The following is a 17,833-nucleotide window of genomic DNA, read 5'->3' as shown; positions in this document are numbered from 1 at the left end:
AAGGGACTTCTGGAGTCCCGCCTTAGAGGTGAGGCAGTGTTGAGTGTGATCAGGTTCTGGAAGTAGTTCTGATTCTGTGTTGCTGCTCTGCAGTGGAGGAAAAGGTCACTAGAGATAAAGTGATCAAGGAAGTACGGTGAGGGCGGTGGGTGGGTTCCTCACAGGGATGGTGAAATGGTCCAGGTTGGGGCTGGGAGGAGTGAGGTGGAGCAGACTATGGGATGATGATCATGAAAATTGAACTGGGTGGAAAATAAGAAGGGCTGAGATTTCTGAGAAAGAGGAGAGTCTGTTTTGCTGTCTATATTTTGACAAGCATTTGAAGCTTTTTCTCAGGGCTGCCAGCAATGATTCGGTCCTCAGGAAATGAATGTGCTAGGTGTGGACTTGGACTTGAGCATGAGTTTCGTTTCATCAGGGTGTTATGGGATGCAGGGGAGCTCATGCAGAGAGGGGACTGTGTTTTCTTCATGGTTAGTCATTTGGTTGCTGGCCTGATGCCTTACGATGCCCTCTGAGCAATGGCAGAGCGTCTTTGATGTGCTCACCTATTGTTTACCTGTCTACTGGGAAAACCAAAATCGCTAACAAGATTCTGAAAGGCAGCTATAGACCATTACAAAACAAGGCCACCTTACATACCTGTCCTCTTTCTACCACGCTGGTGTGTGTATCCCAGGAAATTCCCTTCAAGTGTTCAGATGGTGAATATAGTCAATATGACATGAACTTTCTCCCCAAGTTGTCTGTCCCTTCAATCTAAAAACATCTGTTCGGCTACAACTTACTGAGCATACACACTGTGCTGAGTTCTTTATATTCTTACTACACCCTCACCAAAATATGTTATGAGGTAGTTCTTCTTCTTCTCATCTAGAGAAATAAAAGCATAGGGTCAGAGACATTAAATAAACTGCCAGAGTTTATATAACTAGCACATGACCAAGTCTATCTGGCTTCAAAGAGCATCTTAACCATATTGTTCCCACTGGCAATAAACCATTTTTTTTTTTTTTTTTTGAGACAGGGTCTCACTCTGTCACCCAGGCTGGAGTGCAGTGGTGCAATTTCTGCTCACTGCAGCCTCCGCCTCCCAGGTTCAAGTGATTCTCCTGCCTCAGCCACCTGAGTAGCTGGGACTACTGGTGCACACCACCACACCTGGCTAATTTTTGTATTTTTAGTGGAGACTGGGTTTTGCCATGGTGACCAGGCTGGTCTCGAACTCCTGGCCTCAAGTGATCCACTAGCCTCAGCCTCCCAAAGTCCTGGGATTACAGGCACAAGCCACCACACCCAGCCTCAAACACACTTGTTTAATATACTTTATTCACTATAATATAATCATAATTTTCTATTTAAGCAGAATTGCTATTAAAGTGAACTTTCCGCATCTTTCCTCGAGATTATTTATTTTCCTAAAGTTTTCAAAATGTATTTCTATCATTTCTATGAAATAAATGCATAGTGGGAAATTTTAAGCATCAAATGTGTCATTAGTCATACAGCTGTGGGAAACTCATTCGTTAGAGCCTCCCCGCTGCCTTGCTTGCTTGCTTGCTTCCTTCTATGGGTTTTGCTCTTGTCGCCAGGCTGGAGTGCAGTGACGCAATCTCTGCCCACTGCAACCTCCACCTCCCAGGTTCAAGCAATTCTCCTGCCTCAGCCTCGTGAGTAGCTGAGTTTATAGGCGCCCACCACCACACCTAGCTAATTTTTTTTTTTTTTTTTGGTAGAGACAGGGTTTCACCATGTTGGCCTGGCTGCTCTTGAACTCCTGACCTCAGGTGATCCACCCGCCTCAGCCTCCTAAAGTGCTGGGATTACCAGGATGAGCACAATATGCCCCGACCCCTTCCATTCTTTTAATTCAATGAGGGTCCTTGGCTGACACCTAGTGGAAAACTTGGAAACAGCACTTTTAAAATTAAATGTCAAGACTTAAAAAAAAAATTTTCTTGAAATCACCTTTCCAGATACCAGGGAACTTCTTGGAAATAGCTATATTGCCCATTAGTATGTGTGGTAAGTAAACTTAACTCTTGTCCAAATTAATTAACAATAAAGGTGAAGGTATTTTGCATTTTATATATTAGCATGGTTCTGTAATTGCATTTCCCAGAGACTGAGCTAACATTTGTGTTTGAAATTAAACTCTGAATGTACGAGAGAGATGAATATTAGTGTTACAAAAATTGAAGCATTTGTTTTCTCTAAATTAAGGTGACTGTTGAGTCCCCCCCCAACCGCCGCCCCACACTTTTTATCCAAATGTGATTGCCACTTAGCCGAAATCACAGGTTTTAGCAAAATAGAGTAAATTTCTTTTTTTTTTTTTTTCTTGAGATGGAGTTTCATTCTTGTCTCCCAGGCTGGAATGCAATGGTGTGATCTGAGCTCGCTGCAACCTCTGCCTCCCGGGTTCAAGCGATTCTCCTGCCTCAGCTTCCTGAGTAGCTGGGATTGCAGGCATGCATCACCACACTCGGCTAATTTTTTGTGTTTTTAGTAGAGACGGGGTTTTTCCATGTTGGTCAGGCTGGTCTCAAACTCCTGACCTCAGGTGTTCTGCCCGCCTCAGCCTCCCAAAGTGCTAGGATTACAGGCGTGAGCCACCACACCCAGCCTAAAATTATTTAAAAGTTATGTTTAGCATAGTGTTTTGTAGGTTAAATTATACTACCCTTTAAAAAATGAAAATAACATTAATGAGGCAAGAAAGGCTACAGTCCCCTAGAATAGCGATCTTCAGCCTTTTGGGCACCAGGGGTTAGTGTTGTGGAAGACAGTTTTTCCACAGACCGAGGCGGGGGGTGGTTTGGGATGATGAAAACACATTATAGTTATTGTGCATTTTATTTCTATTAGTATATGCTAATATAGAATGAAATAGTTCTATAGCTCACCATGACATAGAATCAGAGGGAGCCCTGAGCTTGTTTTTCTGCAACCAGAGGTCCCATCTGGGGGTGACGGGAGACAGTGACACCCCCAGGGTGTTGCTTATGTCCAGTCTGCTCTGTAATCTCTCTTTGGTTGCTGTCACTGCAGAAAACCCTGCTTCACAAAGATAGGACATTGGAAATGGAAGCAGGATTTTCAGGCTTTTGTGGCAATCTCAGGATGTCTGCCTTCACTTTAATCTGGAATATATGGAGATTTGAAGTTGTTGCAAACATACTTTTTTTTTTTTGAGACAGTCTCACTCTGTCACCCTGGCTGGATACAGTGGTGTGATCTCAGCTAGCTGCAACCTCCGCCTCCTGGGTTCAAGCGATTCTCCTGCCTCATCAGCTTCCTGAGTAGCTGGGACTACAGGCAAATACCACCACACCTGGCTAATTTTTTATTTTTAGTAGAGACAGGGTTTCAACATGTTGGTCAGGCTAATCTCAAACTCCCGACCTCAGGTGATCCGCCTGCCTCGGCCTCCCAAAGTGTTGGGATTGCAGGTGTGAGCCACTGCGCCCAGCTCAAACATACTTTTAAGGGCACCAGATGCAGCTGTACAATTGAAGTACATCAACTCACTTGCCACGGTGAAGCTTAAGTGCCCCTTGTCACTCACTGACAGGGTTTTGATAGGAATCTGCAAACAACTGATTTATTATGGTCTCTGTGCAGTCAAACCTCTCTGCTGACGCTATTCTGCATTTGCAGCTGCTCCTCGGTGCTAGCATCACTGCCTCAGCTCCACTTCAGCTCATCAGGCATTAGATTCTCATAAGGAGTGCTGCAGCCTAGATCCCTCGCATGCATAATTCACAGTAGGGTTCATGCTCTTATGAGTATCTAATGTTGCCTCTGATCTGCCGGGAGGCGGAGCTCAGGCTGTAATGCGAGCCATGAGGAATGGCTGTAAATTCAGATGAAGCTTCCCTCTCTTGCCCACCACTCACCTCCCACTGTGCAGCCCGGTTCCTAACAGGCCATGAACTAGTACCAGTCTGTGGCTCGGGTGTTAGGGACCCCTGCCCTAGGAGGGTGTGCGGAACTCGCTGGTTGAGCTGATCATTGAGTCCTAATGACCATTCTGAAAGAGAGGTTTCATGATCCCACTGTCCAGTTGAGGAAGCACATTCTGGGATGGGAGAGCACCCACCTAGTGAAGTGCCTGAGCTGGGATCACAGATCACATTGTCCTTCAGGGCTGTCCCACCCTGGGAGAATCTGGGGCACACAGAAGCGATGGGAGGTGCAGGGAGTTGGGGGAAACAGAGACTTCGCTCATGATAATCACATAGCATTCTACAGGGGAAAGACAGCGGTGACAGGAAACTGCCAGCAGCCATTTTGCAATTAACTCAAGATAGTTACAGGGCCCCCACTGTCGTGATAAGGGCTGGTGATAAAGACACCAGGCTCCTCTCGACTGTAATCCCAGCACTTTGGGAGGCCAAGGCGAACGGATCACGAGGTCAGATCAAGGCCATCCTGGCTAACACAGTGAAACCCCGTCTCTACTAAAAATATGAAAAAGTAGCTGGGCATGGTGGTGGGCATCTGTAGTCCCAGCTACTCGGAAGTCTGAGGCAGGAGAATCGCTTGAACCTGGAAGGCAGAGGTTGCCGTGAGCCAAGATCGTGCAACTGCACTCCAGCCTGGGTGACAGAGCGAGACTCCATCTCAAAAAAGAAAAAAAAAAAATGGAGACCAGGCTCCATACAAGGCCCCCAGTGTCGAGGTGAGGGCTGATGACAAAGATACCACGCTCCATGTGTTGAGCTTTTGGGTCAGTAGATCAGGGTTGGGTGGTGAGAATCTGCATTTTTAATAAGCTGGCCAGTGGGTGCTAATGATCAGCCAGGCTTAGGAACCAGCCTCCCTCCCTCCTCTTTCGCAGGGTTGGGGGTGCAGTCTTAGCTCTGGTGCCTCGATGGTATAGCAGCTGTCACCCACATGAGGGCGCTCATCTGTCTGAATTCCCTGAACTATGTGTTAATGCTTAAAAGAAATAAGGAGTTTTTAAACGTATTTAAAAATCTATTTATTCAGGTGGGATAAGATCTGTGTTGAGATTCGGAGTTTAAGAAGAAAAAAAAAGCAATTAGAATTACAGCTCCACTTTCTCTCTTTCAGGCCAAGCAAGCAATCCTTGAAATGGATGCCGTTCGTAAGTTTTATTTCCTTAACACAATTTGGAATTTCATTGTCTATTTGTATCTATCACATTTTCTATCTTAAAGTTCATGAAAATGTCAATTGTGAGAAAACAGTATCTCTCCTTTTTTTTCTTTTCTTTTTACAATCAAGTAGATGAAGTGAGAAAATAGTATCTCTCCATTCACTGTTTGAACAATTGAGTGGACAGTATCATCCCTTCTTAGCACATTGGCTTGTTTTTCTACATTGGTTCTCCCGGATTTATCTGAGTCACTTGATGGCTGGCCACTGTCTGGGTTTCTGCATTAACCAGTAATGTCAGTTATGTCTCCATGGTCAACTCTTACCCCCCACCTCTACCACCACCAAAAAACAGGGCTTCACAATGCATTTCTCACTTTGGCTGGGCGTGGTGGCACATGCCTGTAATCCCGGCACTTTGGGAGGCCAAGACAGGCGGATCACTTGAGGTCAGGAATTCAAGACCAGCCTGGCCAACATTGCAAAACCCTGTCTCTGCTAAAAATACAAAAATTAGCTGGGCATGGTGGTGGCCACCTGTAATCCCAGCTACTCAGGAGGCTGAGGCAGGAGAATTGCTTGAACCTGGGAAGTGGAGGTTTCAATGAGCCGAGATCGCACCACTGCAAGACTCCGTCTCCCAGAGTCAGAGAACACTCTGAAAAGAGGCGAAAGAACACTGTGAAGAGAAGGCGAGGTCTTGGATGGGCATGTGTAGATCAGGAGGAAAAATGAAGGAGGCTGGGAACTGGAGAAGTTGGCTATTACTGTGACTAACTCCATTCAGCAAAACAATTTGCTGAATCCCAGACTCTGGGCAAGCACTCGGAAGCTGATTCAATTCTGTGAGTGTCCAGAATTATTTCAAGCCACTAACTGGTGCCACACGGATCTCTTCCAGGCCTAGGCCTGGGCCAGAGCAGCCCAGCCTGAAGCAGTGACATTATTTGCCCAGCCCTGAGTTTGAACTTGGCTGAATGTGAGCAGAGTAGGCCAGCCCATTGGGTCAGAGGACCACATTATGAAACTTTCCATTGACTTTGGAGAAGCCCATTTGGTCTTTTTGATCCTCAGAATATCTCTCTGAACTTGAGATACCTTTGAAGAGCCTTCCCCCTGATTTTGTTTTTCTTTGAGACAGAGTCTCACCCAGGCTGGAGTGCAATGGTGTGATCTCAGCTCACTATAACCTTCGCCTCCTGGACTGGAGCGATTCTCCTGCCTCATCCTCCCCAGTAGCTGAGATTACAGGCGTGTGCCACCATGCCTGGCTAATATTTTGTATTTTTAGTAGAGACGGGGTTTCACTATGTTGACCAGGGTGGTCTCAAACTCCTGACCTTAAGTGATACGCCTGCCTCCGCCTCCCAAAGGGCTGGGATTACAGGCATGAGCCACCGCACCCGGCCCCTTACTTCTAATTTGAGGAGCACCCGTTCATGGCTTGTCGTAAATTGTTTGCCCCTAGGCTAGGGTGCAGGTGATCATTGAATATGCATCAGTACCTTATCATTAAACCAGGGTTCCTTAACCTAAAGTCTCTGTATCCCTTAAATGGTACAAAGACACAAACTTGATGAAATTAAATGAAAATTTCTTTTCTGATAAGAGAATCTAAAGCATTTGTCAGATGCTCGGGGGAATGATGTCTAGAAAAATATTAAGAGTCATTGCTCTGGAAGACAACAATTTCTGCAGGGGCATGAAGGGAACTCACTTTCTAGGAAGGATAAAGCTGATTTATAGCCTTTTTTTTTTTTCTTGAGATGGAATCTTACTCTGCTGGTCAGGCTGGAGTGCAGTGGCATGATCTCAGCTCACTGCAGCCTCTGCTTCCCAGGTTCAAGCGATTCTCCTGCCTCAGCCTCCCGAGTAGCTGGGACTATAGGGACATGCCACCGTTACCAGCTAATTTTTATATTTTTTGTACAGACAGAGTTTCACCATGTTGGCCACGCTGGTCTCAAACTCCTAACCTCAAGTGATCTGCTGGCCTTGGTGCCTTGCTGGGATTACAGGTGTGAGCCACCTCACCCAGCACTTTGGGATCCATTTATAGGAGTAAAAAAGGAGGGCCTGAGGTGGTGGGGATGTGGGGGAAGGGAGGGAGAGAGGGCAGTGAGCTCATAGACTCCTACAAGTCTCAGTGTAAACAAAAAGCCCTCAGATACATATACAGCACCACTTATGGAAGGAGGATCATATCCATGGCAGATGAAAAAGAATAAATCCATATAGGCCGGGCACAGTGGCTCACACCTGTAATCCCAGCACTTTGGGAGGCCGAGGCTGGTGGATCACCTGAGGTCAGGAGTTTAAGACCAGCCTGACCAACGTGGTGAAACCCCGTCTGTACTAAAAATACAAATATTAGTCAGGTATGGTGGCGTATGCCTGTAGTCCGAGCTACTCGGGAGTCTAAGGCAGGAGAATCACTTGCACCTGGGAGGTGGAGGTCCTCAGTGAGCCAAGATCATGCCACTGCACTCCAGAATGGTCAACAGAGTGAGAGTCTGTCTCAAAAACAAACAAACACACAATAAAAAAACCTAAAATCCATAGAAATCTACATGAGTCATAACCGTTTTCTGAGACGTCCCCAACACCGCAGTCCTGCTGATGCTCATGGTCATCTTCACAGACTATCCAGGCTTCTGTTACAGTCCTGAGGGAGACACGAAAGCGCTCTGTGGCTCTAAAGAAGGTTCTGCTCCGCATCGGCTGAGAAGAAAATCGGGTAAATAGGATATTGTCTGTACTTTAATACTAGGGGGTACTGGCAAGGAAAGTCTCTTTGTGACAAAAGAGGGCACGTTCTGTCTGCTTTCTCAGCTCACCGATGGTCTGAATACATTTGAGGCTGCCTTAAGATGGGATTCACAAGCGTTTGTTCTAAAACTCTTTTCTTTGTAATCCCAGCACTTTGGGAGGTTGAGGCAGGTGGATCACCAGAGGTCAGGAGTTCAAAACCAGCTTGGCCAACATGGTAAACCCTGTCTCTAGTAAATATATAAAAATTAGCCAGGTGTGGTGGCAAGTGCCTGTAATCCCAGCTCTTTGGGAGGCTGAGGCAGGAGAATCCCTTGAACCTGAGAGGTGGAGGTTTCAGTGACCAAGATCGTGCCACTGCACTCCAGCCTAGGCGGCAGAGTGAGACTCTGTCTCAAAACAGACAAACAAACAAAAAACTATTTCTACTTAATATTGCCCAGTGAATATCAAGCATGCCGGTCAACTAATTTTGCTTTGTACAATGACTTACCATTGGCCTGCAGATACTTAAACCGTCTTTGCTGTTGCTAATGAAAAATCACACCCTATGAGTGACACACACAAAAGATACCCAAAGCTCAAGTTTTAATTCATATTTGCTGCACCAGGCTCCATGAAGTATTGTCTTAGTTCAGACATGTTTTGGGTTTTATTTGAAGCAGTCTTTTTTTTATAACCTACTTTATGCTTTGCTAAGGTCTAGGAAGGCAAGGGTAAATAATCCATGTGACTCCTGCTTGCAAGGAGCTAATGGTGGGAGAGACAAAAAATGCAAATAAGGCCGGGTGCGGTGGCTCACACTTGTAATCCCAGCACTTTGGGAGGCTGAGGCTGGAGGATCACCTGAGGTCAGGAGTTTGAGACCAGCCTGGCCAACATGGTGAAACCCTGTCTCTACTACAAATGCAAAAATTAGACAGGCGTGGTGGCAGACACCTGTAATTCCAGCTACTCGGGAGGCTGAGACAGGAGAATTGCTTGAACCTAGGAGCCGGAGGTTACAGTGAGACGAGATCTCACCACTGCACTCCAGCCTGGGTGACAGAGCAAGACTCAGTCTCAAAAGCAAATAAATACTAGTCTGGCTGGGCATGGTGGCTCACGCCTGTAATCCCAGCACTTTGGGAGGCTGAGGCGGGCAGATCACGAGGTCAAGAGATCGAGACCATCCTGACCAACATGGTGAAACCCCGTCTCTACTAAAAAAATACAAAAATCAGCTGGGCATAGTGGCACGCTCCTGAAGTCTCAGCTATTCAGGAGGCTGAGGCAGGAGAACTGCTTGAACCCGGGAGGCGAAGGTTACAGTAAGCCGAGATTGCGCCTCTGCACTCCAGCCTGGCACCTGGCAATAGAGCAAGACTCTATAAAAAGAATACTAGTCTCTGCAATGGAGATGTTGCAGAAGTTGGTTGGATGGAAGGAAGAGAAGAGGGACGAAAACAAGAGAAAGAAGAGAGAAGTTAACCCTGTAGGGAGGAGAGAGAAGGCTTCACAGAGCAGAGAACCGGTAACTGAGACAGAATCCAGCAGCGCAGGAGGCAGACGGGACAGGAACAGCATATGCGGAGGCCCTGAGGCTTGAGCCAGCGTACTTTAGGACAGACATCTGTTGCCAGTCCTTCAGCCTGGGGAGAGAGTGGGATGGAGCCAGGGTGGAGGAAGAGGTGGGTGAGGTGAGATGGAAGGAGAGGTAACTAGAGATTTGCAGATGGGGGCCTGATTTTGGAGGCCCAGTACGTCATGCATAGGGTAAAGTAGGTAATGCATAAAGACTGCTTCAGATGAAACCCAAGCCTGCCTGAACTAAGACAATACTTCACGGAGGGTTCGAACTTGATCCTGCAAGCTGTGGGAAGATTTTAAGCAGCAAACTCTGAGAATGATTGCTGTGTCAAGAAATAACTCTGGCTGCGTGTGGAGAATGAAGTAGGCAGGGAGACCAGAGAGGAGGCTGTTGTACTCATCTTGGTGAGAGATGCAGACCTAGATTAAGAGAGTGGTGAGACCGACCATGGTGGCTCACACCTGTAATCGCAGCACTTTAGGAGGCCAAGGCGGGTGGATCATGAGGTCAGGAGTGAGTTCGAGACCAGCCTGGCCAAAATGGTGAAGCACTGTCTCTACTAAAAATACAAAAATTAGCTGGGCATGGTAGTGGGTGCCTGTAGTCCCAGCTACTCAGGAGGCTGAGGTAGGAGAATCGCTTGAACCCAGGAGGCAGAGGTTGCAGTGAGCCGAGATCACACCATTGCACTCCAGTCTGGTGACAGAGCATATGTATGTATGTATGTATGTATGTATTTATTTATTTAAAAAAAAAAAAAAAAAGTGGTGATTTGGGGAAAGGATTATGGGGAACCCCGAAGACTATGATGTATGAAGACAGGAGAAATGATGAATGGCAGCCTGGTTGCTAACTCTGGAGGGTGATGTCAGCGATCACCAAGAGAGGAGATGCAGATAAAGGGGCAGATCTAAGGGAGACAGGGGACCTGGGATGGAGACGTTGAGTTTGCTAAGGCTAACGCTTGAGACAGGGTCTGGCATAAGAATATACAATTGAGGCCAGGCATGGTGGCTCATGCCTGTAATTCTAGCTCTTTAGGAAGGCAAGGCAGGCAGATCACTTGAGGTCAGGAGTTCAAGACCAGCCTGGCCAACATGGCGAAACCCTGTCTCTACTAAAAATACAAACATTAGCTGGGTGTGGTGGCGCATGCCTGTAATCCCAGCTACTCAGGAGGCTGAGGCAGGAGAATCACCTGAACCCAGGAAGCAGAGGTTGCAGTGAGCTGAGATGGCACCATTGCACTCCAGCCTTGGGGAACAAGAGCGAAACTCTGTCTAAAAAAATAAAGAATATACAATTGAACGTCATCAACTTGTAGGTGTTAGTGAATGCTGAGGAAGCCGCTCTGCTAGTGACAGGATTGATAAAGTCAGATTTTGCTTTTCTATCATGCGACTTCTGATAACACAGCGTAACGTTTATTATAACATTTTAGCAGAGTGAGCGTCTTGTTCCTATGTATCTCTGAGCCATGGGGATTTTGTTAAATTTGAAATGAAAGTTCTAGAGCTCTGTTAATCTGTCAATAGACTTGCAATCCTTTCATAAAGAAAAACGTTTGATTTGGTTTTGCGAATGATGCTGGCTTCGTTTTGTCTCCCAGAACCTTCCTCACGATCACATAAAGTTTTGAAGACCAGTGGTAAGTCATAAAATATATTTTCCTGTTTCATTCTTGTTGATATTCACTAAATCAAACCACACAAAAATAAATAGATTAATTACAGATTGACAGATTTGATTTGATTACAAAAAGATTAACCTCTATAAACAAAAAAGGCCAGGCACAGTGGCTCACACCTGTAATCCCAGCCCTTTGGGAAGCCAAGGCAGCTGACTGTCTTGAGGCCAGGACTTCGAGACTAGCCAGGCCAACATGGTGAAACCCCATCTCTACTAAACATACAAAAATTAGCCAGGCCTGATGGCTCATGCCTGTAATCCCAGCTACTTGGGAGGCTGAGGCAGGAGAATCACTTGAACCTGGGAAGCAGAAGTTGCAGTGAGCTGAGATTGCGCTATTGCACTCCCGCCTGGGCAACAGAGTGAGACTCTTGTCTCAAATAATAATAATAACAATAAAATTTAAAATAAAATGTACAGTCAAATGACATAAAATACTTGTAATATATTTGACAGGCATAATGACATTAATATTTCTATTGTATAAACCCCATACATCAAAAAGAAAAGACAAAGGACTCTTTAAGAAAAAAATACAGAGAATATAATTGGGCAGTTTCATAAATGACACAAACTGCCAATAAAATTTTTAAATTGTCATCCATATTCATAATCTGAAAAACCACAATATAAATGAAATAAATATAAGGGAAAAAACTATGAGGTTAGCCAAAACATAGAAAAATCATCACTCCCACTGAGTGCAGTAGCTCACGCCTGTAATCCCAGCACTTTGAGAGGTTGAGGTGGGCGAATCACATGAGGTCAGGAGTTCGAGACCAGCCTGGCCAACATGGTGAAACCCCACCTCTACTAAAACTACAAAAATTAGCTTGGGGGTGGTGGCAGGCACCTGTGATCCCAGCTACTTGGGAGGCTGAGACAGGAGAATCATTTGAACCTGGGAGGCAGAGGTTGCAGTGAGCCAAGATCGTGCCCTTGCACTCCAACCTGGGCGACAAGAGCAAAACTCCATCTCAAAAAAAAAAAAAAAAATCACTCTAAAATTATTGATGAGAGTGTAAATTTTTGCAGTGCTTCAGGGGCAAAATTTGGTAATGGTCATTTAAAATGTACATTTGCCCTTAACCCAACAGTTTCACCTGCACAGATGTACTTACTCACATGTGGACAGATTTATGTACAAGTTTGTTCTGTGCAGTATTTGTAATAGGACACTCTATAAAAATGTCCATGCAGTAAGAAATATATTTAAAGAAATTGTAGTACATCCTTACATGGAATATTCTACAGCTGTCAAAAATAAAGCAGATCTCTACCTGTTCACAAAAGTGTCTTCAAATATTTAGCAGAATATACAAAATTACATATTGCATACAGGCCAGGCGTGGTGGCTCACACCTGCAATCCCAGCACTTTAGGAGGCTGAGGAGGGTGGATCACTTGAGGTCAGGAGTTCAAGACCAAGCTGGGCAATATGGCAAGACCCCATCTCGACTACAAATAGAAAAATTAGCCGAGTGTGGTTGCTCATGCCTGTAATCCCAGCTACTGGGGAGGCTGAGACACAAGAATTGCTTGAACCTGGGAGACAGAGGTTGCAGTGAGCCAAGATTGTGCCACTGCACTCTATCCTGGATGACAGAGCAAGACTCTATCTCAAAAAAAAAAAAAAAAAAAAGCCAAACAGTCATTGTAGTGGGATGGGGCAGTGCAGGGGCTAGAAAGATAAACATTCAGATGTTAACTCTTGTTACGTTGAGGGTGGGATCTGTGGGGAGGGAAGGACTTCATATGCTTCTGTAATCATGTTTAAAGACGAGACACCCATAATCAGGCTAGCAATAGGGGTGTCTTCTGTGAGGATGTGGCTGTGTCAGTCTCTCCCCACAATTCCACTTGCAGCACTCCTTAGTTGCAAGAAGGCTGCATCTTTCAGTTAAAACCAATAAAACGTGGAAAAATCAACAGAAGCATCATCATCTCGACATGATTGTATGGGCTAAGGTGTGTGCATTTTTTCTTCAGGAAACAACATATTTTTGTTCAGAAGCTTTTGGAACATCTTGAACACAAGTTAGTTCATGGCTGTCAGGGATCCAGGAAGATGCCTAACGCTCATATGCATATAGCATAGCGGGTATGCAGCTGGGAGAGCTGACAGCTGTTTTCCAAACATTAGATCTATAGGGCCCCAAAGTCACATGGGCTTCAATTATTAGTAATAAGTTTCTAAGTCCTATAAAACATTAGTGCTTACTTATATAGGAAGTACATTTTCATTCTCAAACTCGAAAAAAAAACCTTTTGTTTTTCAGAAACAGCACAAGACATCCGAAAGGTAAGCTCTGTCACATTTCGTACTTGGAAATGTTCATTTCAGACACCATTCATCCGTGTCACTTCCCCATCTCTCTGATCCCCAGCCCATATTCCAAGTGTCAACAGTCATTTTACATTTTGGAAATTTGGTATTTTAGATTTTGAATTATTTACATTTGATTTAAGCAAAGACTCATCCTTAGTGACGTCTTCCCTTCCCCCACCCACATCTGAGAAGCAAGATGATTATTTATTCATCCTCTGCCCCACATCCCACCTCAGAGGCTGTAACCTTACCTGAGGGCATAGTATCTGCCTAGTGCTCACATGAGCCACCTCACATTGTCCTTTGCCTCCACTGGTGTAAGACCAAGGCCCCTGCCTCCTGGATATGACTCCCTCCTCCAAGCACGAGCCTTCATTCACAAGGGCTAGAGGCCCCCTTCTAAGAATGTGGTTCTGTGCTGACATGAGAGGTGATGACGTGATTGAATAAGACTTTGCCATATCAAGTTTTGATTGTTCTTCCCCTGACAAAAGCTTAGGAGAGGGAGAATAAGAATGATATACTGTATTGGGAGATATTACATCCAACTGTATTACCTATGAAGAACAGATATTTTCTCCTGAGCTGAGTGGTTTGTCCAGTGTGGCTACTGTTCGGTTGACTTAATTAACAATTCTTAGAGAAATGGTCATGGTTCCTTGTTTAATGTTCTGTATCTAGAAGAATATGGCTATGAAAATCTCTCCTGGCCGGGCACAATGGCTCATGCCTGTAATCTCAGCACCTTGGGAGTCCGAGGCGGGTGGATCACCTGAGGTTAGGAGTTTGAGACCAACCTGGCCAACATGGTGAAACCTCATCTCTACTAAAAATACAAAATTTAGCTGGGTGTGGTGATACACATCTGTAATCCCAGCTATTCGGAATGCTGAGGCAGGGGAATCACTTGAACCTTGGAGGTAGAGGTTGCAGTGAGCTGAGATTGCACCACTATACTCCAGCCTGGGCGACAGAGCAAAACTCCATCTCAAGGAAAAAAAATAAAAAAGTAAATCTCTCCCTACAATCCCATTTACACCTTGGCATAGCACAGAACCAAAGTGACCCTGTTGATAAATGCTATATCTTTCCATTAAAACCAAGAAAATGTCTATAAAAATCAACATAGTCTTATCTTTTTTTTTTTTTTCTTTTGAGACTGGGTCTTACTCTGTCTCTCAGGCTGGAGTGCAGTGGCACAATCTTGGCTCATTGCAACGTCTGCTTCATGGGTTCAAGTGATTCTCCTGCCTCCGCCTCCTGAGGAGCCTAATAGTTGGGACCACAGGCACTCACCACCATGCCCAGCTAATTTTTGTATTTTTAGTAGAGAGGGGGTTTCACCAAGTTGGCCAGGCCAGTCTTGAACTCAGCCCTCAGGTGATCCACCCACCTCAGCCTCCCAAAGTGCTGGGATTACAGGCATGAGCCACCACACCCAGGCAAACATAGTCTTATCATTAACTGTTTTGTCATGGCTCAGGTGTGTGCATTTTTTTTTCAGGTAGTACATATTTTTGTTTGGAAACGTTTGAAATTTATTAATATTAATTGGGTCATTGTCCTGAAACATGGCATAAGGTTTTGATTTCATAAGTGGGGTCATTGCAGAAGGCTCCCTGCTCTTAAAAGCAGCCATAGTAGGATTGTAGAGCCAAGCCCCTCTCAGTGCTAAAAGAAGGAATCTCTCCATCAAAGAGTTCTAGAGATTCAATCTCAAGAGCTGCTTGGAAACTTTCTACAGCAGGGCTCAAGCCAGGTCCATATGGGTATAACCAAACCTTATAAAATCAGAAGACAAGAAAAAGAGCACCATGCTCTTTTTTGTGGTAAAATTCCATCTCCTAATAGTAATGTGCTGAAGGTATATTAAATTTAAGGAGAGCAGATTTACTGATGGTTAAAGAGTTTATAACAGCCAGGCGTGGTGGCTCATGCCTGTAATCCTAGCACTTTGGGAGGCTGAGGTGGGCAGATCACTTTGAGCTCAGGAGTTCAAGATCAGCCTGGGCAACATGGCAAAACCCCCTCTCCACAAAAAATACAAAAATAAGCCAGATGTGGTGGCTTGTGCCAGTGGTCCTAGCTGTCGGGGTCTAAGAGGCAGACCCCAACCCCACTACGGATGAACAAATTCACTCAGACGCAGAGTACAGTGGAAGAGCAGGCTAGGGGTACTGTGGCTACTCACCCAAAGGAGTTAACAGCTGCCAGCCCTGACATGTTGGCCTTCCCAGCCTTTATTCAACACACATTAAATGATAGACTTTGAGTCAACACCAGTAGAGGGTAAAGATTAAAGGCCAAGTTCCAAGGTCGAAAGCAGACACCATTTGCAGGTGATAAATCTGGTCACCCTCACCTGGAGAGAGCCATCTGGTCCTCGAAAGATTAAAGGTTAGTTTTTAGGACCACATGAGTAAACAAGCTATTTAGATAAATTGCCTTACATTCTTTTATTACTTACTTTTGCTATTAGCTCAAAGAGGATTAGGCTGCCTTCAGCCATAATTCTATCCTGAGGCTTTTACAAAACCTTCCGGCCTTCCAAGAAGGTCTGTGACTGTTTTCTATAACTTTCTTTAATATTTTTCCCTTAATAGTTTTGCCACCACCCTGACTGAACTACCACACTCAGCTGCTTGGGAAGCTGAGGCTGGATGATCACTTGAGCCAGAAAGTAGAGGTTGCAGTGAGCTGAGATAGTGCCACTGCACTCCAGCCTGGGCAACAGAGTGAGATTCTGTCTCATAAATAAATACATAAGTAGTTTATAACAGGGAAATATTCCTTAAGAATAGCTTAATATTTCTCCCAGAATATATATTCTGAGGCTGTGTACATGTGTGTATGAGGTGGTTAAGCTCACATATAAGCTGTGGATTAAGATATGGATTCAAATCCATTTCTGCCATTTATAAAGTGTGTGACTACAGGCAGATTGCTTAACCTTACCAGGACTTAGCTTCCTAATTTACAGAACTGTCATAAAGATTAAATGCAACGTGTTCTTTAAAGTACTTATTAGTGGAATAATTGGCACAAAGATAGTGTTCTATACTTGATAGCTAATATCATTGTTAAATAGCTCAAATGTTGAGAATGTGGAAGGACAGGAAAAAGAAGTTCATCCTGGCTGTGGTAAAATTGAGGTATCAAAATTATTAGGTTGGTGCAAAAGTAATTGTGATTTTTACCATTACTTTCATTTTTTTTTTTTTTTTTTTTTTTTTTTGAGATAGAGTTTCGCTCTTGTTACCCAGGCTGGAGTACAATGGCACGATCTCGGCTCACTGCAACCTCCACCTCCTGGGTTCAGGCAATTCTCCTGCCTCAGACTCCTGAGAAACTGGGATTACAGGCATGCACCACCGTGCCCAGCTAATTTTTTGTATTTTTAGTAGAGACGAGGTTTCACCATGTTGACCAGGATGGTCTCGATCTCTTGACCTCGTGATCCACCTGCCTCAGCCTCCCAAAGTGCTGGGATTACAGGCGTGAGCCACCGTGCCCGGCATTACTTTCAATATTATAACCAACCATATGTTCATTCTTTTTTTTTTTTTTTTAACATTTATTTATTTATTTTGAGACAGGGTCTTGCTCTGTCACCCAGGCTGGAATGCAGTGGCACAATCTCAGTTCACTGCAGCCTCAACCTCCCAGGCTCAGGAATCCTCCCACCTCAGCCTCCTAAGTAACTGGGACTACAGGCATGTGCCACCACGCCTGGCTAATTCTTTTATTTTGCGTAGAGACAGGGTCTGACGATGTTTCCCCAGGCTGGTCTCTAACTCCTTAATTTACATGATCCTCCCACCTTTACCTCCCAAAGTGCTGGGATTACAGTTGTGTGTCACCATGTCCAGTCTGAATATTACTTTTTTTTTTTTAATTTTTTGTAGAGACAGGGTGTCTCGCTATGTTGCCCAAGCTGGTCTCAAGCTCCTGGACTCAAGCGATCTGCCCACCTTTGCCTCCCAAAGTGCTGAGATTACAGACATGAGCCACTATGCCTGGCTGATTACTTCTTAATCTAAGAGCATCTTCAATTTTCCTAATGATTAACTTGATGTAAATTTACAGCTTCCGAAAAACTGCTATTTTCATTTCAAGTGTAATTACCTTAAAAAGATACTTCAATGTTAACAATTCAGGTTTTCTAATTTTCTAAAACCTTTGGGAATTTTCTGTGATGGACCATCTTAGAAGGATCACTTTTGGCTATTGTGAAAAAACACAAAATAATTTTGTTACTCTTTAAAAGTGTTTTGTCGGCTGGGTGCAGTGGCTCACACCTGTAATCCCAGCACTTTGGGAGGCCGAGGCGGGTGGATTACCTGAGGTCAGGA

The 17,833-nt window shown here is 44.7% G+C and overlaps 1 protein-coding gene across 5 annotated transcripts in view; it reads left to right on the top strand.

The window, feature by feature from the left end:
- PLEKHG1 (pleckstrin homology and RhoGEF domain containing G1) overlaps window positions 1-17,833 on the top strand; it is a 199,364-nt gene that overhangs the window by 166,041 nt on the left and 15,490 nt on the right. For all 5 annotated transcript variants that reach the window (XM_012452308.2, XM_012452299.2, XM_012452322.2 and 2 more), the window contains exons 11-14: window positions 5,080-5,113; window positions 7,766-7,861; window positions 11,073-11,111; window positions 13,432-13,454. In XM_012452308.2, the coding sequence (XP_012307731.2) occupies window positions 5,080-5,113; window positions 7,766-7,861; window positions 11,073-11,111; window positions 13,432-13,454 (192 nt within the window). The remainder of the gene's footprint in view (window positions 1-5,079; window positions 5,114-7,765; window positions 7,862-11,072; window positions 11,112-13,431; window positions 13,455-17,833) is intronic.

The sequence above is a fragment of the Aotus nancymaae genome, unplaced genomic scaffold, assembly GCF_030222135.1.
Source record: "Aotus nancymaae isolate 86718 unplaced genomic scaffold, 86718_ANA_hifiasm-v0.15.2.pri h1tg000040l, whole genome shotgun sequence".
In the NCBI taxonomy this organism is placed as follows: Eukaryota; Metazoa; Chordata; class Mammalia; order Primates; family Aotidae; genus Aotus; species Aotus nancymaae.
This window is presented reverse-complemented; position numbering and strand designations above follow the sequence as displayed.